Source organism: Schistocerca piceifrons, chromosome 7, assembly GCF_021461385.2.
Source record: "Schistocerca piceifrons isolate TAMUIC-IGC-003096 chromosome 7, iqSchPice1.1, whole genome shotgun sequence".
Lineage (NCBI taxonomy): Eukaryota > Metazoa > Arthropoda > Insecta > Orthoptera > Acrididae > Schistocerca > Schistocerca piceifrons.
Genome location: NC_060144.1, coordinates 136,929,503 through 136,955,893, shown reverse-complemented (window position 1 = coordinate 136,955,893; position 26,391 = coordinate 136,929,503). Strand labels below are relative to the sequence as shown.

At 39.3% G+C, this 26,391-nt stretch overlaps 1 protein-coding gene across 1 annotated transcript in view; it reads left to right on the top strand.

Moving 5' to 3' along the window:
* Nucleotides 1-26,391, top strand: part of LOC124804720 (microtubule-associated protein futsch-like) — a 71,935-nt gene that overhangs the window by 14,822 nt on the left and 30,722 nt on the right. The window contains exons 4-5 of the mRNA XM_047264996.1: nt 1,307-1,590; nt 15,525-15,777. Coding sequence (XP_047120952.1) covers nt 1,307-1,590; nt 15,525-15,777 — 537 coding nt within the window. The remainder of the gene's footprint in view (nt 1-1,306; nt 1,591-15,524; nt 15,778-26,391) is intronic.

Genomic DNA, 26,391 nt, shown 5'->3' with positions numbered 1-26,391 from the left:
TAAGGAGGAGAAATGCGTACCATTACGTTTCCGACTTTGATAAAAGTCGGATTGTAGCCTATCGCGATTGCAGTTTATCGTATCGCGACATTGCTGCTCGCGTTGGTCGAGATCCAATGACTGTTAGCAGAGTATGGAATCGGTGGGTTCAGGAGGGTAATACGGAACGTCGTGCTAGATCCCAACGGCCTCGTATCACTAGCAGTCGAGATGACAGGCATCTTATCCGCATGGCTGTAACGGATCGTGCAGCCACGTCTCGATCCCTGAGTCAACACATGGGGACGTTTGCGTAACAACAACCATCTGCACGAACAGTTCGACGACGTTTCCAGCAGCATGGACTATCAGCTCGGAGACCATGGCTGCGGTTACCCTTGACGCTGCATCACAGACAGGAGCGCCTGCGATGGTGTACTCAACGACGAACCTGGGTGCACGAATGGCAAAACGTCATTTTTTCGGATGAATTCAGGTTCTGTTTACAGCATCATGATGGTCGCATCCGTATTTAGCGGCATCGCGGTGAACGCACATTGGAAGCGTGTATTCGTCATCGCCATACTGGCGTATCACCTGGAGTGATGGTATGGGGTGCCATTGGTTACACGTCTCGGTCACTTCTTGTTCGTATTGACGGCACTTTGAACAGTGGACGTTACATTTCAGGTGTGTTACGACCCATGGCTCTGCCCTTCATTCGATCCCTGCGAAACCCTACATTTCAGCAGGATAATGCACGACGTCATGTTGTAGGTCCTGTACAGGCCTTTCTGGATGCAGAAAATGTTCGACTGCTGCCTTGGCCAGCACATTCTCCAGACCTTTCACCAACTGAAACCGTCTGGTCAATGGTGGCCGAGCAACTGGCTCGTCACAATACGCCAGTCACTACTCTTGATAAACTGTGGTATCGTGTTGAAGCTGCACGGGCAGCTGTACCTGTACACACCATCCAAGCTCTGTTTGACTCAACGCCCACGCGTATCAAGGCCGTTATTACGGCCAGAGGTGGTTGTTCTGGGTACTGATTTCTCAGGATCTACGCACCCAAATCGCTTGAAAATGTAATCAAACATCGGTTCTAGTATAATATATTTGTCCAATGAATACACGTTTATCATCTGCATTTCTTGGTGTAGCAGTTTTAATGGCCAGTAGTGTATTATTATTAATATTAAACTTAAAGCAGCAAGGCATCTTTTACTTTTTAGAGTTTTTTGTGTCAGGTGTTTTTTAATTTTTAGTTTAACTTTTTCTCTACTGTTCGGAGAGCGGAATAAATGAAAAATGTTGCGATGCGTAGGAGCGGAAACACGCAGCGTCTCCGGACGGCGACAAGGACCGCGACCCGCTGTTGATCGACCTGACTGTGGAGGCGCACGAGATGGTGGTCAACCTGCACCACCTGGCGCTCAAGCCGCACGCCTGCTACAGCTCGTCCGACCCCATCAACCTGTACCACAAGGTGGGCCACGGCAAGCTCGACATGTACGTGCTGAGCCCGGCGCGCGACAGCCGAGACCTCAAAGAGTTCCTCGCGCGGTGGAACGCCACCGACACGTCCAAGATCTTCTCCAGCGGAGGCAGGTCAGTACACGCCGAAGCAAGAGCCAGCTTTCAACTGCTGCCGAAAACAATATCCTGTTTAAGACAAAGAAATTACAGACATTACCTGCAACTGGACGTTGGCTTAAATCAATGGGGAAAGTTTAATATTTGTGCCATACCGGGACTAGAACCCGGGCCTCTGGTTTACTAGGCAGGTGCTCTGATGACTAAGCCATCCAGACACAGTGGTCATCACAACTGCACGGACTACCCTCCCGTCAGACCCAAATTCTGATCTTATCCCCACACTACTAATTTAGTGACCCTTGCCCATTATCCTCATTACTCGCAGCATTTCGCAGATTCCCATAACAGTTCGACCCTGGTGTACATCTGCACTGAAGAGATAACTGCTCACCCTCGCCTTAATTATATACCGGGTGATCAAAAAGTCAGTATAAATTTGAAAACTGAATAAATCACGGAATAATGTAGATAGAGAGGTACAAATTGACACACATGCTTGGAATAACATGAGGTTTTATTAGATCCAAAAAAATACAAAAGTTCAAAATGTCCGACAGATGGTTCTTCATCTGATCAGAATAGCAATAATTAGCATAAAAAAGTAAAACAAAGCAAAGATGACGTTCTTTACAGGAAATGCTCAATATGTCCACCATCATTCCTCAACAATAGCTATAGTCGAGGAATAATGTTGTGAACAGCACTGTAAAGCATGTCCGGAGTTATGGTGAGGTATTGGCGTCGGATGTTGTCTTTCATCGTCCCTAGAGATGTCGGTCGATCACGATACACTTGCGACTTCGGGTAACCCCAAAGCCAATAATCGCACGGACTGAGGTCTGGGGACCTGGGACGCCAAGCATGACGAAAGTGGCGGCTGAGCACACGATCATCACCAAACGACGCGCGCAAGAGATCTTTCACGCGTCTAGCAATATGGGGTGGAGCGCCATCCTACATAAACATCGTACGTTCCAGCATGTGTTTATTAGCTAGGCTGGGGATGATGCGATTCTGTAACATATCGGCATACCTCTCACCCGTCACGGCAGCAGTTAACGTTTGCTGTCCAGCGCCATATGTCGGACATTTTGTGAAGTTTTTTTTTCTGGTTCTAATAAAACCCTATGTCATTTCAAGCATGTGTGTCAATTTTTACCTCTCTATCTACATTATTCCGTGGTTTATTAAGTTTTCAAATTTATACTGACTTCTTGATCACCCAGTAGATGTGGTGTCTATTCCTTCGCACGTGTCTGAGGCGAGGACAGCTAGTGATCTCGTCAATGCCGATGCACACCAGGCTTGAACTCTTCCGGGAACGTGTGAAATACCGCAAGGAATGAGAATAATGGGCAAGGGGCAGTGCATTAATAGTGTACGGGCAAGTTGAGAATTTGGGTCTACACCAACGGCCCTGCCGCAGGGGTAACACCTGTTCCTGTCAGATCACCGAAATTGCGCGTTGTCGGGCTGGGGCCCTATTCCGTATCGTTCGTGCCGATCGGTGCAGTAGGCAAGTCTCGGTAGTGACGTCATTTTCGGTTCTCTATCCGAATTTCCTGTTCAGTAAGTGTCCGAGACCTGTTACCGGACAGTCCTCCCGCCGATTTTTCGACAACTGTACCGAGAGGTTTTGGAATTCGGTATGGCCCTGTCGTACGGGTACCTGTGGTTTACTTACACTTATAACTTTTATTTTAAACATATTGGGCGGTTTTAGCTATTGATTTAGTGATTGTGCTATTGAAGAATCACCACAGGACGCGTCCAGTTGGAAAGTGAGTTCATTTTTTTCCCCCTTTGTTAGAAATATGGTTAAGTTAGGTTGTTACTGTGTATGATTACAACATCCAAAAAAAAAAGGTTTTCGGTCAATATTCTCTCAAAATGCCTGTTATTTTTATGCAATTAAGAGCTTAAAGATCATTAAATATCAAGACATCGGCTCTTCTTACGTATATCACATGACTTAGCTGAAATTTCTAGTGACTTCGCTTACCCTTTTCCGCAAATGGTTTACTTATTAACTATCGAAACGCGTTTAAAACTTTTAAGTAACAACGCAAAGGAATTTTGTGAAGTCTCATAGAGGAAACCTCCCAAAATTTCATGCATTTACGACTTACGCCCACGTCATTCGGCAACAAAGTCAGCCTGCGCCTCTCTCCAATGTAACTACTAAAAAAGAAAAAAAAGAAAGAAAAAAAAGCATGGAGAGCTTGCGAGTTGTACTAGCGAAGTTGTTAAGGCGACGAACTGCCGTGGCAAAGGGCGTGGGTTCGTATATTGTTAGATGCCAAAATATATTTTTTCCTCTACGTGTTCGCAACGCATTCTGAGACTTTGTTAATCGTCAAAGTTTAGCATTTTCTGAAATATTCGTTGTAATTTACTCGTAAGAGCGCGCTTTCTCAGTAACGAGTATCTCCGATTTCGCGACTTACATATCTTTAAGAAATGAAAGATGAAATTACTGCGCGTGAAACAACTGAAGTGACATTTGTACTATTTCTTGTCGCAAATAATTCACCATTTTTTTTCAGAATAGGTAGCGATTTCCGAGAGTCGTGGTCAGACAGGAATCTAAGAGTACAACGTAAATTACTGCAAATGAAACTAGCAGCAATCGTTTTTATACTCTGGCTTGTCACAAGTATTTATCTGCTATCGAATCCTTAACAACAGTAGACGGACATGAAAGGTTCCCGCCACAATATTTTCAGATTATACCACCATATATGAAACATTTTGATTCATCAGATGCATGTTATGAACTACAACGAACTTCTATAGCTGCACTCGGCACGCGTTCTCGAAAAGGCGATTTTTTAAATTTTGTTATGAAGTAAATCGTTGATGTATCATATAGGGAAGTAGGCTACTTCATCATTTGGATCTCTAGGAGCGAGCTACAACCATATTCTATGCGTCTTCTTATTCTTTGACACTCTCTTAAACAATTTTTCGGGTTCGTGGAGAGTCACTAATGCCACACGGAGAAAACCATTTTCTTTACGTGCTCTGTCCAGTGGCATTATCCTCATACACGGCGCAAATGTTTCAGCCTGCTTCCGCTGCCGTCACTTCCCTTTTAAACTCAAACAGAAGAATACATCGGAAATGTTCCGATTTCTCCATGTGCACTCCATTTTGTAGCGTCCACGGCTCCTCTCACTACCTCCAAATGACAAAGTGTGAACTCAAATAGGAGCAGTGAACGGTAAATAGAAAATGATAGTTGATGAATAAACCCATAGCAACCAGCATACCGACATGCACAACAAAAACGCTACGAACTTATGCACTAGTCTAGTATGTTTAAATGCATTATACAATATCAGACGCCATTACAAATGTCTCTAAATGCCGTTTTTCTTCTGCTCATTGTGTTCTATTACAACAGCCTTAATTAGTTTAATGATCCTTGCGACAAATGTCACATTTGAAGACGACCATTTCTGCAATGCGGATTCCCTGTCTGTTATTTCTGTATCAAAATTTATACCATAGCAGCTGACCGATAGGAATCTCACACGCCCATGGGCTGTCAGTATTGGAAGAAAAACACTAAAACATCTATCCTCTGCCATCCTGCAACCCAGGAATGTCCGCGCTATTTACCCCTTTGCCCACAAGGTAAGTGGGTAACTTAACTTACAAGGAGAACACCTGGCAATCAGATTTTCGTATTTTATTTGTGGAACGTGAAGTTCAGAACTCAGCTACTACTCCACCCAAATAAATCTCCGGAACTCTCAAACTTTTTCGACAAAATCGACTTTGGAAGGTTTTCAGGGACTTTAATTCACAAATATTTAACAAGAAATTCGCCAAACAGCCGTGCAAACTGAGAAGTTATTTTATTTTCGCTACCAGTTTCGGCAGTTTAATATGCCATCTTCAGGCCCCTGCGTAATAAAGAGTATACATGTAGTGTATATCGAGGAGTACCGCAGCAAGCTTTACAAAAAGTGACGGGTAATAATAAAAGCATTTGAAACTACAAAATGCAGCACAGCAAAATAGAATGTGTACATACAGGTTAGCACTGAGACCATTTTAACATCGTAGAGTTGTAAGAAAGCATACCATTCATTAAAAAGACCAAAAATAGACAGTCTACAATCAGAATCTCAGCCAAACAAAGCTTGTCATTTTTTTAATATAAAAAATACTACATAATTCTTAGAGATGAGAAAAACCCTATTTCGTTTGAGACCCTATCCTCAGCCAAAGTAAAATGTCGTACAATAGTCTATGAAGTACACAATAGTGTGCGTATCTACAGCCTTATAAGTATTATCACTGCTGGTCATATATCATAATTGGTCGTCACAGTATCAAAAAACGCTACCTGACGCAAAATCCAATGGCAGACGATGTATTAAGAGAATAACGGCATGCAATTTGTACGGCTCTTAGGCGAATTTCTTCGCTAAGTATTTGACCAGTCGCTGTCCCACGTCCACAATGGATCAACAGGGACTTATTTCACAAAATTTAAGGCGATTTGCATGGCGAGCCATGTGACTCACTTGATAGTGTCGAAAGTGGTAATCACTTGACCAAAATATCACTGGTTCGGATATTGCTGTAGTTTTTTCCGTTTTACTTATTTTTTTTTGTTCAATTACCTACAACATTTAACTGTAAAATTCATCAAATATACGCTAATTAATACGTATCCAAACTTTTTTATGAAAAACCAAACAATAGAAAATCCGGAATGGAATAATGACAGTAATATGAAAAGGATAGATTGCTACTCACGATATAGCGGTGATGTTGAATTCCAGGCAGGCACAATAAGAACACTACTAAACACATAAGCTTCAGAAATAGACAAAATACACTCACATTCAATCAAACGCAGCTCACACACATATAACCATTATCTCTTGCTGCTGGAGTCAGACTGGCGACAGCCAGAGACGTCTGTTTCGAAAGAAGGCCTTCTGGCCGAAAAGTTACGTTTTTAGTAGTCTTTGTTGTGCCTGTCTGCGACTCAACATCGCCGCTATGGTCAGTAGCAATTTATCCTTCTCGTAACCTAGTTTTATTTTTATGAAACATACACATCTTGTTTCTAGTTACATATAGTCTGCATTGCAAATATAAATTGTTAATGACAGCCGCGCGGTCTATAAAAAATCGTTAGTAAAGATTGTTTAAATTAAAAATCATTACAAATTTATTAACAATCTTTTACAGAACACCGATAATAAAGAATTTATACTTGGAATGAAAACTGGAATATTGTTTGTGACTATAATCAGAAACAAGGTGATTTGCATTTTTTGTAAAAAAGGAAATGGTGATTAGATACGTGTTCATTATCATATATTTGATGAATTTCATATTTAAATGAAGCAGGAATTCGAACTGAATTAAAAGAAAAGCATGAATTACCCAGTTACCGTTCTTTGACGCTACCGAGTGAACCACACAGCCCATCGCAAAATCGCCTTAACTGTAATAAATTACAGATCCCCGGAAATATTCAAAGTCGATTTTCTCGGGAATTTTTGAGAGTTGCATCGAACTTCTTCGGCTTGTAGATAGTTGAACTGTGAACTTTACGTACCATAAATATAAAAAATTACGACGGTAATTAAAATTAAGCACATCTTAAAATATTAATGTCTCTGTAAGTAGTTTTGTTTGTTAGTGAGCAGGGAAACAAGATTATTAAGAGTCTCTTAACAATATTTGACGTTCTTGGATTCAGCTGTTACATGCTAGAGCCAAAGTATTACGAAATACGCCAGACAACCATGACGCGCACGAATATTTGATTCGGGCCGCACGCGGCCACTGATCTAGATGCTACCAGTAATCTCCACTGCCCAAACCCCGATGATTCAAAGAACGTATAACAGTTCCCCTTTAAGAAAAGATAGTTTTTCATGCATCTCAATATCTTCTGAATTATGTGTTGTATTGTGACATATTTTTGCAGGCACGTTCAGTGGTATACGGCGATACTGTCCGCAAAATGTGCTGCAAACAGATTTATTATTGAAGGAATAATAAATTGAAATGCAGTGCCTGATGAAGTTTTGCTACATGAACAGCGAAAACGTAGTAAGCGTTTTCTTTTATTACTTTGTAGTGGGTATGAGTGAGGAAAAGTTTCTAAAAGGAGTTGAATTTATGTGTAAAGTTCGTTGGAAGTTGCCAAGTGCTCTCATTCACAAATACTGTGTGAATACAGTCTGGGTAATATGCACGTAGTTACACTGCCTCGAGACACATACACGAGGCAGTTCCCAACTGTAATACTTGACTTATTCTGTTAAAGCTTTAACGTAAGATTATAGCTACATCTACATTTATACTCCGCAAGCCACCCAACGGTGTGTGGCGGAGGGCACTTTACGTGCCACTGTCATTACCTCCCTTTCCTGTTCCAGTCGTGTATGGTTCGCGGGAAGAACGACTGTCTGAAAGCCTCCGTGCGCGCTCTAATCTCTCTAATTTTACATTCGTGATCTCCTCGGGAGGTATAAGTAGGGGGAAGCAATATATTCGATACCTCATCCAGAAACGCACCCTCTCGAAACCTGGCGAGCAAGCTACACCGCAATGCAGAGCGCCTCTCTTGCAGAGTCTGCCACTTGAGTTTGTTAAACATCTCCGTAACGCTATCACGGTTACCAAATAACCCTGTGACGAAACGCGCCGCTCTTCTTTGGATCTTCTCTATCTCCTCCGTTAACCCGATCTGGTACGGATCCCACACTGATGAGCAATACTCAAGTATAGGTCGAACGAGTGTTTTGTAAGCCACCTCCTTTGATGATGGACTACATTTTTGAAGGACTCTCCCAATGAATCTCAACCTGGTACCCGCCTTACCAACAATTAATTTTATATGATCATTCCACTTCAAATCGTTCCGCACGCATACTCCCAGATATTTTACAGAAGTAACTGCTACCAGTGTTTGTTCCGCTATCATATAACCATACAATAAAGGATCCTTCTTTCTGTGTATTCGCAATACATTACATTTGTCTATGTTAAGGGTCAGTTGTCACTCCCTGCACCAAGTGCCTATCCGCTGCAGATCTTCCTGCATTTCGCTACAATTTTCTAATGCTGCAACTTCTCTGTATACTACAACATCATCCGCGAAAAGCCGCATGGAACTTCCGACACTATCTACTAGGTCATTTATATATATTGTGAAGAGCAATGGTCCCATAACACTCCCCTGTGGCACGCCAGAGGTTACTTTAACGTCTGTAGACGTCTCTCCATTGATAACAACATGCTGTGTTCTGTTTGCTAAAAACTCTTCAATCCAGCCACACAGCTGGTCTGATATTCCGTAGGCTCTTACTTTGTTTATCAGGCGACAGTGCGGAACTGTATCGAACGCCTTCCGGAAGTCAAGAAAAATAGCATCTACCTGGGAGCCTGTATCTAATATTTGCTGGGTCTCATGAACAAATAAAGCGAGTTGGGTCTCACACGATCGCTGTTTCCGGAATCCATGTTGATTCCTACATAGTAGATTCTGGGTTTCCAAAAACGACATGATACTCGAGCAAAAATCATGTTCTAAAATTCTACAACAGATCGACGTCAGATATATAGGTCTATAGTTTTGCGCATCTGCTCGACAACCCTTCTTGAAGAGCGGGACTACCTGTGCTCTTTTCCAATCATTTGGAACCTTCCGTTCCTCTAGAGACTTGCGGTACACGGCTGTTAGAAGGGGGGAAAGTTCTTTCGCGTACTCTGTGTAGAATCGAATTGGTATCCCGTCAGGTCCAGTGGACTTTCCTCTGTTGAGTGATTCCAGTTGCTTTTCTATTCCTTGGACACTTATTTCGATGTCAGTCATTTTTTCGTTTGTGCGAGGATTTAGAGAAGGAACTGCAGTGCGGTCTTCCTTTGTGAAACATCTTTGGAAAAAGGTGTTTAGTATTTCAGCTTTACGCGTGTCATCCTCTGTTTCAATGCCATCATCATCCCGGAGTGTCTGGATATGCTGTTTCGAGCCACTTACTGATTTAACGTAAGACCGGAACTGTTAACGAGTAGATTATGACGGTATTTTAAATAAAGTCAATAATTATGTTAAACACTGAAAATCAAATTTTTGTTTCCCCTGAAAGTCATTACATAGGCAGCCAGCACCTGGAAGCGGGTGACCATTGCAACCATTTAATAATACAACGTGTTAGACTTACTATAGGTACAAATGAAAGGGGGAGTAGAGGACAATAGAAGAAGCAAATAATCCCAGTAAACATAGATCCGGAAATCGATATGTCCCAGATACAACATATTACAGCTGAGGATACGAATGCCTTGTAACTGATCGAGCGAGGTGGCGCAGTGGTTAGCACACTGGACTCGCATTCGGAAGGACGACGGTTCTGTATAGATAGCAGGTTATGTACACCACAAAAAGGCGTAAAATAAAATTTTCTGTCAAAGTAGCACAAGTGCAAAAGATAGGCAGGATAAACTGCAAACCGAAATCTAACCTTAATACAGAATGGTCCATTAGCCTGGAACAATTCTTCAAAAATGAAAACATATGAATAATAACGACTTTAAAGTCAAATTGTTTGAGGTAGGAGAGAGTGAATAGCTGTGAAGCTACGTTACCAACACTGCAACTATTTTAGAAGCCGCCATATTGAATGCAATTCATAATTTTCAAATGAAAGGATCATATCAAACGGATAGAAAATTTAACAAGAAAAATGTTTCTTGCATTTGAGCATAGCTTTACAAATGTCAAATGTGTGTGAATTTCTCACGCCCGGGTTCCCGGGTTCGATTCCCGACGGGGTCAGGGATTTTCTCTGCCTCGTGATGGCTGGGTGTTGTGTGCTGTCCTTAGGTTAGTTAGGTTTAAGTAGTTCTAAGTTCTAGCGGACTGATGACCATAGATGTTAAGTCCCATAGTGCTCAGAGCCATTTTTGTGTGAATTTCTAAGCGACCAAACTGCTTAGGTCATCGGTCCCTAGACTTACACACTACTTAAACTAACTTAAGAACAGAACAGACACACACACACACACACACACACACACACACACACACATGCCCGAGGGAGGACTCGAACCTCCGGCGGGAGGGACCGCACAGTCCGTGACAAACCGCGCGGCAGCATAGCTTTATTCAGGGAGAACTGAGAAGCTATGTTACTAGCATTACGACCATTTTAGAAGCCACTGTCTTGAATACAATCCGTAATTTTCAAAAGGAAACGGCGGGTCAAATGACGTATCGAACAAATCCGTAAGGAAAAACATTGCTTCTTTCATTTGAGCATAGCTTTATTCATTCTAGAATTAGGTACAAAACGATGCTACTTCTGGAGATAACACATTTTCTGGTCGATGTGCACTTCATGGATTTTCATAATGGAGAAAATCGTGCTGTGGAAAGTTTTTTGTTAAAGAACGTTTAACGCCAACTTAGATTCATGAGAGATTCAAAAATGAGTGTGGTGACTTCTTCTACAACTTCCGGCTCAAACAAATGAGCATCCAAATTAAAATCAGGCCGTGAGAGTGTCAAAGATGACCAACGTGGAGGACACCCGAAGAGTGCACGCGCATTAGAAACTGTAGAAAAAAATACATGATATAATCTTAGAAGATTAACATACAAAGCTGCGTGAAATTGCCAGGATTTTAAAAGAACGTGTCTTCTACATTTTGCATGAAAAATTGCACATGGAGAATCAGAAACAAAGGTGACATTCTGCGTCGGTATATGGCACTGGATGAAACGGATTCACCGGTACACACCAGAATCAAAATAACGATCGAAACAGTGGGCAGAAGCCAGTTCTCTCGCTTCAAAGGTGGTCAAGATGATGTCATTAGTGGAAAAAGGTAATGGCATCGATGTTTTGTAATACGAAAGTGGTTTTGTTAATTGGATAATTTCACAAAGGTGAAACAATAAATGGTGAATATTAAGGTAATCACCTGACGGATCTGGCTGCAAAAAATTGAGGAATAGTATCTGTTTTCTTGAAGATAGAAGTCGTCTTTCAACAAGACAAAGCACCTACCCACAAAATTTTCTTGGCAGTGGGAAAACTGAGGGATCTGCAGTATGGGATATTGGAACATCTGCTCTATTCCCCACATTTTTGTCTCTCTGATTTCCTTGCCTTCTCATAACTCAAAATCTTCACTGTTGGTCACCATTATTCATCCAGTTAACAAGCGGACGCACCTGTAGCTGAGTACTTTGTGACACTTGCATTGGAATACCGCTGGATGAATGGTGTTAAAGAAGATAATGTTGCTAAAATAAATTATCGTATTCACTGTCAGGCTGACACGTTTTCAGACCACCACAGGTCTATCAAAAAATAACCAAACTTTTTAAGTTCTTAACATAAAATTCCGAGTTATCTCATTTTTATTATTTTGATGGAAACCTAAAATCAACTTCAGAAGTCACCTTCGGAAAAATTGAACCCTGCTTACATCGGTTTCAGCACTGATAGTTGCGTGTCCGGCCACTAGAGAGCATCTGGTTCTACATTTGTTGCCTGGTTGTCGTGTTTTGGTTGAGGTGGTTGCCACTAGATATCGTCTCTGCTGTGTGCAGTTTTGGATACTAGGCAACAAAACGCGCGCTTTCAGACTGTCTCGTCTATTGTCGTTTAGGCAATGCTTTCAAAAAAAAAAAAAAAAGGATTACTATAACCGTACTGAGTTTGATGTTGAATTTAGCAGCATATAAAATGAAGAAGAATGTGATACTACTTCATTACAGTCTGCAAGTGACAACAGTTCGCCAGTTGAGCGACAAGTGCTTGCCAGTGGCACGCAATAACTACACCCACTGTGCTCCAGTCAGCGCCTCCAAAATTTATGTTCATAGGAAATCGTTGTGAAATACATGGTTACACTTCGTAGCTACACAGGAACAAAAGGATGTAATGTTTATGGATATTTTAGTCGAAGTCCAGTGTATGAGTATACTCGGGACTTTATTATTCGGCATTTTCAAAATTTTGTAACTCATTAATTTGAGCTTTGAAAGTCGCCTTTATGTGTGCGCACGCAATATCATTCATTGTAGGGTGTTTTTCATTAATAAAAAATATTAGTTTTGAATTTGAAAAAAAAAATCGTTAAGTTCAGGAGTTAATAGTGTTTTCGATCAGTTTTTAGTACCAATACTTGCCTTCGTCACTAAACTCGCCGCCCCTACTCTCCCACTTGCCCCAACGTTGTTTCTTTTGGCTTCGTTGTCCTGGAAAACTGAACTGAGGAATTTTCCTTGGCCGTCATAAACGATATTGACAAGGCATCCTCTGAACACTGCCTTTGTTTGTGTTTTATTACAATGGTAGTTGAAAAGACTGCCACATCAGACATGTTCACACAGTTGTTGTACTGGTATGTGATCGACAAAGTATTCGATTATCCGCAAATTTGTCATCAGTATTGAATGCACTAGGCCTTATGCCTCTTTCGTGTTATCCGAATTGGCGCACTTCCAAATAAATACGCCTTTTATAGTTTAGAATGCTAAAGTGCGCGTCATTTACGACGGCGGCCGAGTTTAGGTTCGTTCTGCGCATCTGACGTCACAAAACACAGTCAGACATTGCCAGAGCTTGACTGCAGTGCAGAGCACAGACGAGGGTCTCCGGTTTAGTAACGTTCAGTCATAAATAAAGTAATTGAACAAAATCAATGTCTTGATAGCAGACTTCCTTTCATAGAAAGTTTGGAAAAAGCATTCTTTATACCAATTGCTTTATATTCTATTAATTAATTAAACCAAACAAGCAATAAGCCTCCTAATTCAGGCGATAGCAAGGAAAGGTGTTTGTATCATTCTCACTAACCGCTTTTTCGCAATAAAGAACAGCAGTAGTTGTTTATTTCCTATTGTACTTCGACGTAAAGTGAGTAATTCATAGTTATACCAACAGTGTTTGTCGGTATTTTGCGTGATATTTTAAAGTCCGGCGGGATACAAATTGTACGGCGAGCTGCGTTAGCGTAATGGTTAAAATGTTTGAATGCTAAATGAAAGGTTCCGAGTTCTGACCTTGTTTGGTGCTTAACATTTTCTTTATTTAAAAACAATATCGAAGTGTCTTACTACATGAATTTTATTCGTTTGAATGTAATTTTTTGAAATTTCTACTTGCAACTAAAATCGACCATACGGAAAGTATACGCTATGGACTTTTTACCTCTGCAAATTCTTCAAAATTTCGTGCAATGGTTTACTACATCTAATGCTGCACAATAACTGCGTTGAACATTAAAACAAACTTAAGTCATTTATGGGGGGGGGGGGGGGGGGAGGTATTAGTCAAGAAGATGTGTAAAAATCAAATTTTTGGCCCAAATAGTTTTTATGAAATCGAATGATAAAAGTGTGTCAAAGCAGTCGAAACACCACGTGTCTGCACAGGCGAGCAGTGCGGTGATGACAAAATCGCGCACAGCGCGGAATGCGGGGAGCACGTCTCTGTAGCAGCGAAAGGGATAATGCGGCCGTGGTGGCTTTACTTCATAAACTGCGCGCTCCCCCATAAACGTTAGTTTGTGAACTATACTATGGCGCCGCTTCTCTTGGCGCGTGCAACTGGCAACGCAGCAATCTCCCGCGTCTGGGCGAGCATGCGCGAACCGCCAAGATAAAAGAATTGAACTATAGAAGTTCTACTCTTCCATTTTTTTATCACTGCAACACTTATCATTTTCTGGTCCCCTAATTTACTGTAACGTCCATGGCTTAATCGATGTCTTAAGCCCGTGCTGACTGTACGTCCCAAGAGAATTTACAGAAAGTGTGTGTATAAAATTGTATAAAGCTGTCGAAATATTATATATCACTGAGCGCAACGGATCCGTGCAGCTGTGGGAACTACAAATCGTACCTGGGCAGTGGCCAGAATTAATGTTGGCACCATAGGCAGTGGAATATTGCACAAAAGATTAGGGGCTGGAATATGCAATCTTTAGACACAATATTCTACTGCTTTTCCGAACTAAAACTAAAGTTTCCAAGACTACGTTAGTATTTTTTGATTCAAGGACCTATTATAGCGTCAAATTTCGTATTTTTTATTTGTTGCATTCGTTTATGCAAACAAAAATAATAGGACGTTTGCCATCACTTTATTACAGTCTTGAATCACAAAATAAATGGTTCCAGTTGAGTCACGTAGTAACAATCATAAATATCATTATGAGGAGGATTTTTAGCAGTTCAACAGACTCATTTTATGTACCACATGTATGAAATGAGTTATGTCCTTTTCAAAGAAAGTATCAGGGCCGTGGTATTTGACACAAGTGAGAAACAGCTCCGGTCCTATCAATGTGCAAAGCAACATCTGACTTGGGAATATATTAGAAGAAGAACAATGTGCTTGTGATGGTGATGGTGGTGGTGGTAGTGTTGGTGGTGCCCTGGTGTGGGGAGACACCTCAAATATGCACCTGAGGCATAACACATCAGTAATCATTGAATCACTGGAGTATAGAAATGAGATACTGTGTCCATGTGTGTGGCTTTTCAAATGTGCAATTGGTGGTCCAGATTACTCAATCGTGTGAATAAACACACATCTGCACAGCATTGATCTGGCAGATGAGTTTTTTACAGATGAAGATATCCACAGCATCAACACCACCATAAGGATCCAGGACCAGCATTGACAAACAGTAGAATGATTCAGCCAGATCATGTAATTGCGTCCACAATCAGTTGTTTCATTGTGTTTAATAAAAGAGATTCTTGATGTATCTTCAACTTCAGTACCTCAGTAATTACTTGTTATGGGTATTTTTTCATAGTCAGGATGTGATTAAGCACTCCCATTTGCACTTTGCATAGCTTTTTGGTGCTGTTGAATGTACTGCATGTGCCTGTTTTATGATTTTCACTATGTTGTTACTAATATGAAGATGATGATCCACAGGAAAAGCTCTGGCAGTGAGTTCGCTTTCCCACTGCAAAATCTAGTTTCTATATGCGCGCTGCTCGTGTGGCAGCCGGCGAACCCGAACGATACGATTACACGTATTCTGTTCCCTGGATCTGCACCGCAGCACAAGATCTTCGAGGGCATAGAGAAGCTCCGACACCTTCAGTTCCTTCGTTACCCGGTCTGCTCTGCAAAGTCTCTCTCACCGTCCACATCAGCAGTTACTATCAGCAGCCGCAAGCAGCAGGTGCTATTCCTCTTTCCGTAATGCTTTGTACATCCGCATTTTAATTATGGAAGGAGCAAGAAACATTTTTTAATTATTGTTGGTGGTACTCTGCTTAGTTATTTTAACTTATTACATGTTGATGTTTGACAGCAGAATTTTGAAATTGCTTTTGTTATCTAACTTCCTTTATTATTAAACAGTTAACATTTCTTGGTTTGCGCACAGCCATTTTGCATGTATTAAGAAAACAGTTTATAGCTAAGCCCATGATTTTTGTTTTAACATCTCCACACATATTTTGCTTTTTTGTTACCAACATATCATCAGTGTTGACTAAAGTTCCTTGCCGCTCAAAAAACCAGTCCCACATAAACACACATCAAAATATGCATAATACAGGTGCATGCGTTTTGTTTTATATGTTTACGTGCAGAAATGGTAAGATTTCACTCAGAACAGAAACGAACATTCACCAGGAAATAAATTGCTCAACAACTAAGTTTACAGCATTTTACATCATTCTGCACAAATGAACAGATAAGGTGAATGTGTGCCATAGGAATGATAAGTTGAATAAAAGAATCAACCACTCTATTCACTGGCCATATAAAAACAAAGACAGACATAGGTATGTGTGAGGAATACCACTATAATGTTATTCTGTTGGATTAACACATGAAAAGCAAAGTATTTTTCCAAAATCAGCTTTCAGTCTGCTCTAGAATCACACAATAATGAAACGAATTTTAATATAAATGTTGCAATACAACAAAACTGACAATTATATGCTATAAAACAGCAAATCACATCTGATGATGATAAAAGAAAAACAAAGAGGTGTTTGTAGACAATTTCCATAAAATACTGATTTTCATTTCACTTACGAGCTAAGATGCAACTTAAACATGCTCTTTAATTTATAGAAACAGTTCATGGTGTTTTATTCATTTGCTGTCAACACACAATCCCAGAACTGGTGGAATTTGGATTGTTGGCATAAACCATTTCCATTAACACAACTTCATATAATGGAAAGAGAGAGGAGAAAGAGAGAATATTAAAATATGCGAGGTATGAAGAGAACACGCACTAAGTGCCAAAATGGAAAATGAATTGAAAAATAAATTAAATTAAAAGAAAAACTACCTAGACCTCTCACAGTGAATGCCAATGGACAAGCATCTACAACAGTGATCAAATGATACATATTCATGGACAATACATCATGAACTTGGTACTCCAGTTACATCATATGGCTCTTGCTGCATTTAGTCTTAATCCATGCTAGTTCCCCCCCTCCATGTTCTCTCTCTACTTCCCTTTTTGGTATTACCTTTTTCTTTATGTGTTATATCATCTCTGCTCTTCTCTTCCCACTCATATTTCTCCAACATTCCTTTCTACACTTCCTTATCTGTTGTTTCCTTTTGTACCCTTTTATTTCATTCAAGCTACCTCTCCTTTAGATTATCAACAACTTGTCCTTAGTACCCATAAACATGAAAATATTTTTGCATTAACTTTATACATCACTACTGAAAATGAGCCAAGAGAGCTCAAAACAGATACATGTTACTGAACATCAAAATACTCTCTTTGTCAGAAAAGTTCCATGGTAGGTTTCTTTTAAAAATAGAAAATGCACTTACCAAATAATGATCATAGCTGCTGTCTAAGTAGTCCCTTTGGCTATCTACACACAGTTGCCAACATTTCTGGATGTTTGGGAATAGAAATAATAAGTCATCAGCTGCACAAATTTTTATTAAATTATTACTTATTATTTCTATTCTTAAAATGTGCTTCACAAACGGAAATTGTCAGCCATGAATAAAATTTTAGTTTCTGGATGTCTTGAAAGCAAGCAAGACAATTTTCAACATTGATGCTTGTAAGCTCATTTGTCACAGCCCATTGGATGCCTGCGGTATCATGATGAAGCTTTTCTTTCAGTTGCCTTTTCATTCGCAGAAACAAAACAAAAAAATTGCAAGGCGGGAGGTCTGACAGATATGGCAAATGTGGGATGGCAATAACAGATGTCTTGCCAGATACTTGGTAGCAAATAAAGTAGTATAGGGTCTTGCATTGCCAGGCAATAAGAACCAGTCTTGAGAATATCACAAATCAAAGTGGTGGTGTCAAATAGCTTGTTGCAATTGTTTCAAGACTTCGATGTAAAGAGTTTGGTTCACTGTTTGACCTGGAGAAACATACTCATGGTGAACTAATCCTTTACTATCAAAGAATGCGATCAACATTGTCTTTGTTTCCAAATGTTGTTTGACTTTTTTTGAGGCTAGTGATCCAGGACTCCGCCATTCAGCTCTTTCGACACTTTGTGTGAGGGTCATACTGGTAGCACCAACTTTCATCCCATCATTTCTTTGACAGAAAAGTGGGATCACCTCTGGCTGTATCCTGTAGTTCAGCAGAAATTCATGTTTCCTCCTACTGTTCATATTCTAGTGTGTGAGGGATGAGTTTTGCATTAAGCTTCCATTCCCCTAAATCTTTGCGCAAAATCTTATTGAACACACCACGATTCAAATTAAGTTCTACTGATATCACATGCACAGTTACATGATGGTCTTCTTTGCAATAACTGCCTTACATGCTCCATGTTTGCCTTGGTACGTGCTATAGAAAGGCAACTAGGTCTGGGATCATATTGCACCGAATCTCTGCCTACAGGAAACCTTTTGTGCCACTTGAAAACACAACTTCTTGAAAGTGTCTTGCCTGCAAATGCTTGCTTAACCATTGTCCATGCCTCATCGGGGTTTTCCTGAGCTTAACTCAGAACTCAATGTTCACTATTTGCTCGTAGCATCCGTTGTGTCAACATAACTATGCACCAAGAACCACTACAGTGTGTTTCTAAGCACAGCCCAGCCGCATGACCAATATCATTTCAAAGCTACATACATACCAGATAGTATAAAAACAACTTTGTTCCTTTCTAGTATTGCAAACTTAGAAATAAAATTTTAATAAACTGTCCTGGAACTTTTCTGACAGAGGGAGTAAAATTATAAAAAAATGAACTTGAGGTAGTTTGCTTCATTCATTTTAATGCTATGATGACACTGTTTCACACACATTATGCATAAAATATTCATTCCTCTGATTCCTCTAATAATCTTTCAGTCTTTCAACCCCATTGAAGACATTTCTCTTCTCTGCTTTATCTGGGTGGAAGCTTTCATTTTGCCTCAAAATTACTTACTAGTTGTGGATAATGAGTGATACAGCAAGAATATGAAAGACTGATCGTTGTAGTGTAAAACTGTAATAAATTTTTTGGACCTTAATATTACAGCACTTGCCAGTTTGCAAGTAAAATATCTATACTGGTAATTTTTTTTTTTTTTTTTTTTTTTTTTTTTTTTACAAAAGAACCAGAATACAAATTTGGTTCGGTAGCATTGATAGATGGTTTTCTGCCATGTTCCACTGCTTCAGTGTGGTCGAATACCACTGTAATAAATCTTGAAATGATGTCTCTGATGCAGAATAGTGATCTTATTTCAGAATGTAGACAATGGAAATATTTCCAGAAGCTTTCTGACACAACAAACAACAAAATTTACTGCTTGAACAGGAAAAGTACAACAAACTTTAATCCTTCTTGGAACTAGACTATACTAATTTACTTTATACCAGAGATGCATATTTGATGGAGTACAGAAGTTGATCCTCTGTAGAGATCAAAATGTAGGAGAGATATACTGACTGAATGAAGTGTAGGGCACTCTTGGGTTTCTCAGTTGGTAGACTTGTTCATGAGAAGCCAGGACTTGAGTTTTAGTATCAGAGAGAATGATATGAGCACTCTACATGTGCTGCCCTGCATTCCACTCAAGGGCTTCTCTCTCTCTCTCTCTCTCTCTCTCTCTCTCTCTCTCTCTCTCTCTCTCTCTCTCTGTGTGTGTGTGTGTGTGTGTGTGTGTGTGTGTGTGTGTGTGTGTGTGTGTTCTCTCTCTCTCTCTCTCTCTCTCTCTCGCTCTCTCTCTCTCTCTGTGTGTGTGTGTGTGTGTGTGTGTGTGTGTGTGTGTGTGTGTGTGTGTGTGTGTGTGTGTGTGTGTGTTGGGGGGGGGGGGGGGATGCACATGAGTAAAACAAAAGATGATGTAGTGTGGGAATTCAGTGGTATGTTGCTGAAGCAGTTAGATATGAAGTGGGACAATACGCAAAGTAAACTTCAGCAACAGCAAATAGACAGCTTTAGTTTATTGAGATAATTTTTGGTAAAATACAATAGAATGCAGCTGCAGTGTGAGCTATTCTTGACTGTTGCCAGAGTATATGGGATCCTCAGCAGATCTGATCAAAATAAGGTAGAGAAAATGCAGAAAGATGATTCTGCTTTTAGGACAGGCTATTTTTGTCAGTAGGGGACCTTATATCTGATCCACACAAAGACAGTAATTTGTTCCAATGGCTAGTGATTTAATGATGAAGCACATTCAGGCAAAATTATTTAGTTATGTAGCTAGTTAATTGATATAGTGTGTTGATCGAATAAAGTTAATAGTAGGCAGTCAGAACTGTCTCCCATAGTAAACAAAAGAACAGACAATCAAATTCATTACCTTTTTTTGTGAAGCAGGAGTTACATGCTTTATATTAACTGCCCATTACAGATTACTTCTTTGGTTGGAAGGTGAATGTCACAGTCATAAAATGCATCCAGTAGCAAGAGAATATAGCAGTGACTTCCATTTAGCTGAGATAAGTTTAGTCTGGATGAGTATGAATAATTTGGATCAAAATCTGCACTTTATTATAATATAGAAAACTGAGACAACTGCCTGATGTCAATGTAGAACAAATTTTCTTTCAGGGTTTCAGCAATTAATTCTCTGGAGAGCATCTACGCGGACATCTTCAGCATACAACTCCTTTGCCTGTTTCTGTTCTTTTCACTGTGATGTTTCTTTCCAGCTATTGCAGGATAAACATTCCTATAAGATTTACTACTTGATTCATTCCTGTCTCGAGTATCACCTTTCATTTCACACTCCAAAGGCATTTACACTTATTCATCAACTAAACCATGCTGAATGCACACTCACTTGGTGGATTATCATTTAGTACATACATTAATTCAGTTAACTGAATTAAATTACTAGGATATTGTTAACGAGTCCTTACATGGGAATCTTTGAAAGGAACATGACATTTTTTTGAAGAAACTGTACTGAGAAATTAAAAAAAAAAGTGAGAGGATGTACATAACATTGTTGAAATGCTTCCATCATATCTCACAGAGGAGAACAGCAAATAATGATATAAAGGGCAGCAAACATTTTCCCTATCTTAACTGGTAAATGGAACAGGAAAGGAAGAGACAAAAAAGTAAGGTTAAGTACTCTCTCCCACACATTCTACATTGACTTAAAAGCAAAGGCAGATAGGTAAATTTGGTTGACAAAATATCAAAAACATCTTTCGCAAACACAAGCTAAATACACTTGGTCCATCAAGATAACAGTTTTTCTATGGAAATAGAAGTAAAATTTCACACGGCTGAGATCACTATTGTACAGCATTCATTGTGATGATTGGTTTCAGCAAACTACATTGCCATCATCAGACCTGTAAAAGTATAAATCAACATATTCAAGCTCACTGGAATCAAATATAAACAGGCATAATACAATTTTATACAAAACATGAACTATACCATGGAATATAACATACCTGCTGCAGTATATTTCACAGATTTTTTTATGAAAAGTGTATTATACCACATCATATCATAGAACAATACTTTGTGAACATGAAAACGATAGTATATCAGTAAGTCAAGCATAAAATAAATACTACTTAAAACACCATTCATATTGCACTGATTATACTAGCTCATATTCGTACATTAGGAGAATGAAGACAGAGATTCTCAAGCAAACATCATAGATGTTAACACCCAATCACTAACCGGGTGGCAGCTGTGGTAGTAGTTACAAACAAAAATATGTCATGTCACATAAAATATAAAGACAAATCAATGGTTCAAGGATGTTACACTGCCGACAAACAATAATTAATGTGAATCAGAATATCTTAAACTTATTTTGTTATAATAATTTTAAATTAATTTATATAAAAGTTAAAACCACCTAAAAAGCATTACAGGAAGTACTGTTCTTTCAATATATTGTTTAATACACAAGTAGTGAAGCCAGTCAAATGTCACACTTGTAATATAAAAGCAAATACAAAAAAAAATATACATGTCATAATATGCAGTCAGCATAAAGCCTCAACAACCATACACTGTTGTTGTGTACCTCAGTGTTATTAACAAACAAGAGGAAGGGAACATCTGCAAGTGCAGTAACCGTACATTGAAATCACTTAGCTGGCTTTATACAAATTACAATATTTACGATATCAACATGTAGCTCGATGTTTAGGTACTAGCATTGTGCTCAAGGTCATGGTATCAAACACATGGATGACATTTGAGTCTGGCAGGGGAAACATTCAACAGTATGAACACCTTTCATTGTCGACAGGGGCATATGAACAATGTCTTTAGTATGTACTGCAGTCTGTGTTTAGCGCTCTTTCTGCTACCATCTTACTGCAGCTTTCTAAACTTGTGTTCACACAGTTTTTTTTTTTTGTGTGCTAGTTTTAATAACCTTTGTAGAAATGTCCCTGAGGATAAAGCCACAAGAAGACCAACCATAAAAGGAAGAAGATGACCTTAGAAATGAAATGTAGAACCAATGAAAAACACAAACATGATGTGTGCGTTGCTGATTTAGCACGCGCTTTCAATTGGTCAAAATCAAATATTTGCTCTATCCTCAAGTACAAGATTAAGGAGGCAGATGCTTCAAAGGGAGTGGCAAAAGTACCTAAACAATGGTTTCATATTCTGGAAAATGTCGAAAGGTTGCTCCTTATATGGATAAATGGAAAGCAATTGCAAGTGACACTATTAATGAGAACATCTTTTGTGACAAGGCGAGAGTGATTTTCACTGACCTCGTTAAGTAGCTGCCAGGATCATTAGCAGTTGAAGAAGTGTTTAAGGGAAGTTGTGGGTGGTTTGAGAAGTTTAAGAGAAGAACCAGCATCCACAGCATTGTGAGGCACAGCAAAGAAGCCAGTTCCAAGACAAAGGCAGCAGAGAACTTCATCAGCAACTTCAACATGCTCATAGATTCTGAGGATTGCCTAGTACAACAGATTTTTAAATGTGACGAGATGGGTCTATTCTAGAAAAAGATGACAAAGTGTATCTTTATGACAGCAGAGGAAAATGCATTGCCTAGTCACAAGCCAATGAAAGACCGTCTCACACTGGTATTCTGTGCCATTGCAGCAGTGATTTGAAAATTAAACCACAGCTTGTTTACCATTCAGCAACTCAGCAAGCCTTCAGGAAGTGTAAAGTCCAGAAGAGCAGGTTAAATGTGACGTTGAGGTCCAACAAAAGGCTTGGGTGACATGTGATCTTTTTTGTGATTGGATCAATGAAATGTTTGGTCCTTTGGTGAAAAAATATTTGTTTGAGATGACTCTGCCACTCCATATCTTGCTTGTTGTGGATAATGCTCCTGCCCATTCTCCAGGTCTACAAAACCACCTCCTTGATGAATTCAGTTAATCAACATTCAATTTTTGCCTCCCAACACCACTCCATTACTCCAGCCTATGGACCAGCAGAGTGTTTCTAGCTTTAAGAAGCTTTACACTAAAGGGCTCTTCCAGCATTGTGTTACATTGACTGAAGCTACCAATCTCACTCTCAGAGAGTTTTGGAAATATCACTTTAACATTGTTGCCTGCCCCAGGAGGACCAAAAAGGTGTGGGAATGGGTTACCGAGAGAAATTTCACTTCTGCTTGGAAGAAGCTTTGGCTGGATTGTGTTGTCAAATGTGACTGAGGCATTTGAGTCAGTACCTGTGGAGCCTGTAGTCAACGAGATTGTGTCTTTGGCCAAGAGCATGGGACTAGAAGTGGACAACAATGATAATGATGAGCTTGTTGGAGGTCCCAGCCAAGAAATAACATTGAATAGTTTATGGAGTTGCAGTGTGTTTCACTGCAGGAAGTTGTGGATAGGAGTTCTTCATAGGAGGAGGAGGAGGCAGTAACAGCAAAGCAGCACTCTTCTGGCACAATAAGAGAAATGCTGAAAACATGGAAAATTATTTGCATGATACATTGAAAATCATCACCCCAATAAAGCAGTGGCTATGCATCTACAAATTTATTTGACAATAGTGCTGTGTTGCATTTTTGCCAAGTGTTGAAGTGTCAGTAGAAGCAAATGACTATAGATAGCTTCCTAGTAAAAAAAGAAATAGTTATGTATCATGAATAATAAAGTAGGTAAGACTGTGTGTACAATTTTCTTTGAATAAATGGCATTAATAGGATAAATTTTTAGTAATTTTTCTGCATGGAACACATTATTGTATTTTATATTAAATTAATATGGGATAAACTGCTTAGCTTCATGAGTGTTTCACACTACGTGTAAGATTCTGGAACAAATTATGCTCACTATGTGAAGTTCCACTAATAAATAAAAATATACTTCTATATAATATAATCAGTTATTATACTCATAAAAACCATGAATAAGTCGCGACAAACAAGTGTACAAATATACACAATTCACAGTATATTTAGCTATCAGCTTTATGCATTTACATCACATATCTTGTAGACATTGTGTGACACATTAGTACATTGTGACAGTTCTGACAACATTTTATTTTTGGTATTTATTAATTTAAAAAAGGTATAGAAGTATTAAACATCACAAAATGACAATTTTTAGAACTGCGCTATTGGTTCCATTTGCCTTTGTCAGGTCCTATTTCGCACTTAGACCTCAAGCACTGTGCTAGTACCTAAACCTTGAGCTACAAGTTGATAGCTTAATATAGTATGAATTGTGTGTAGCCCTATTTGTATAGCTGTAATGACTGTAACGAATTGTTCATGGTTTTTACAACTAAAATAATTGATTATATTATATAGAGGTATATTTTTATTGTATTAACATAGCAAGTTTCAGGATTATGCTACTTATTCCTGTGGTCTTGTCATACATGTCTTTCACACAAGACCTCGAGCACTATGGTAGTACTTAAACATCAAGCTACATATTGATAGCTTAAATATTGTGATTTGTATAAAGTCAAGTAAGTGATTTCATTTTGTGGTTTTACACCTGTAGTGATATGTTCGTGGTAGTGGAATACTTGATGTTCCCTTTGTAGTTCCTTTGTGTTTGCTTAACTACACCAAGGTAGAAAACAACAGTGTATGGTTGCTGCCTGCATATTATGAGATGTATATTTTAATTGTATTTGTTTTTTGAGTAAAAAAATGCCGTATGACTAGCTTCCCTACTCGTGTATTAAACAATATATTGAAGGTGCAGAGCTTTCTATTATGTTTTTTAAGGTGGTTTTAAATTTAAAGTAATTGAATTTAAAATTTTAATAAAAAATAAGTTTAATGTGTTGTGATTTGGATTATTTATTGTATCTCTGCAGTGTACCATTCTTGGATTGTTAGTTTGCCTTTATACCTTATGGGACACTGTGTATTTTTGTTTGTAACTGCTATCCAGTGCAATTGGTGGCTGGTTGTAATGTTTGTGATGTTCACATGAGAATCTCAGTCTTCATTTTCCTACTGTATGACCTTGAGCATGTGTAATCAGTACAATATGTACTGTGTTTCATATAATAGCTATTTTATACTTGACTTGCTGAAATACGACACGAGATAAAATGCATTTTATAAAGACTGAGTGAAATATTTATATGAAATTGTATTGCACCCTTTTACATGTGATTCCAGTGTGCTTGAACAAGTTCATCTATGCTTTACAGATCTGATGATGGTAATGTAGTTTGCTGAAACTGGTCATCACAATAAATTCTGTGCAATAGCAATCTTGGCTACTTGTACTTGTGTTTCTACAGTAATCTAGATCACCCCCAACTTGATAATGTGGAGCATATATAGTAGTTTTTCTGACTCTTCATAACAGTAATTTGTTTTTGCATCTGTATAACATCAGCCCACACCACTGAAAACCAACTGTGAGTGGCATATGGCCTAAACTGTCAAAAAAACACACTTGACTAAAATCGTGCTAACTAACAGCACTACCACATAACAGTTATTCGCCATTTTGTAGATATTTGCTGGCGAGAGCACTATTATTCTACCTTCCTAAAGTAGCATCTCAGTCCTGAAGACATTTGTAATCTGCCAGGAAGATTATATATATATGATGTGACTTACCAAACGAAAGTGCTGGCAGGTCGATAGACACACAAACAAACACAAAAATACACACAAAATTCAAGCTTTCGCAACAAACGGTTGCTTCATCAGGAAAGAGGGAAAGACGAAAGGATGTGGGTTTTAAGGGAGAGGGAAAGGAGTCATTCCAAATCCGGGAGTGGAAAGACTTACCTTAGGGGGAAAAAAGGACAGGTATACACTTGCGCGCGCACACACACACACACACACACACACACACACACACACACACACACACACACACACATCCATCCGCACATACACTGTGTCTGTGTATACCTGTCCTTTTTTCCCCCTAACGTAAGTCTTTCTGCTC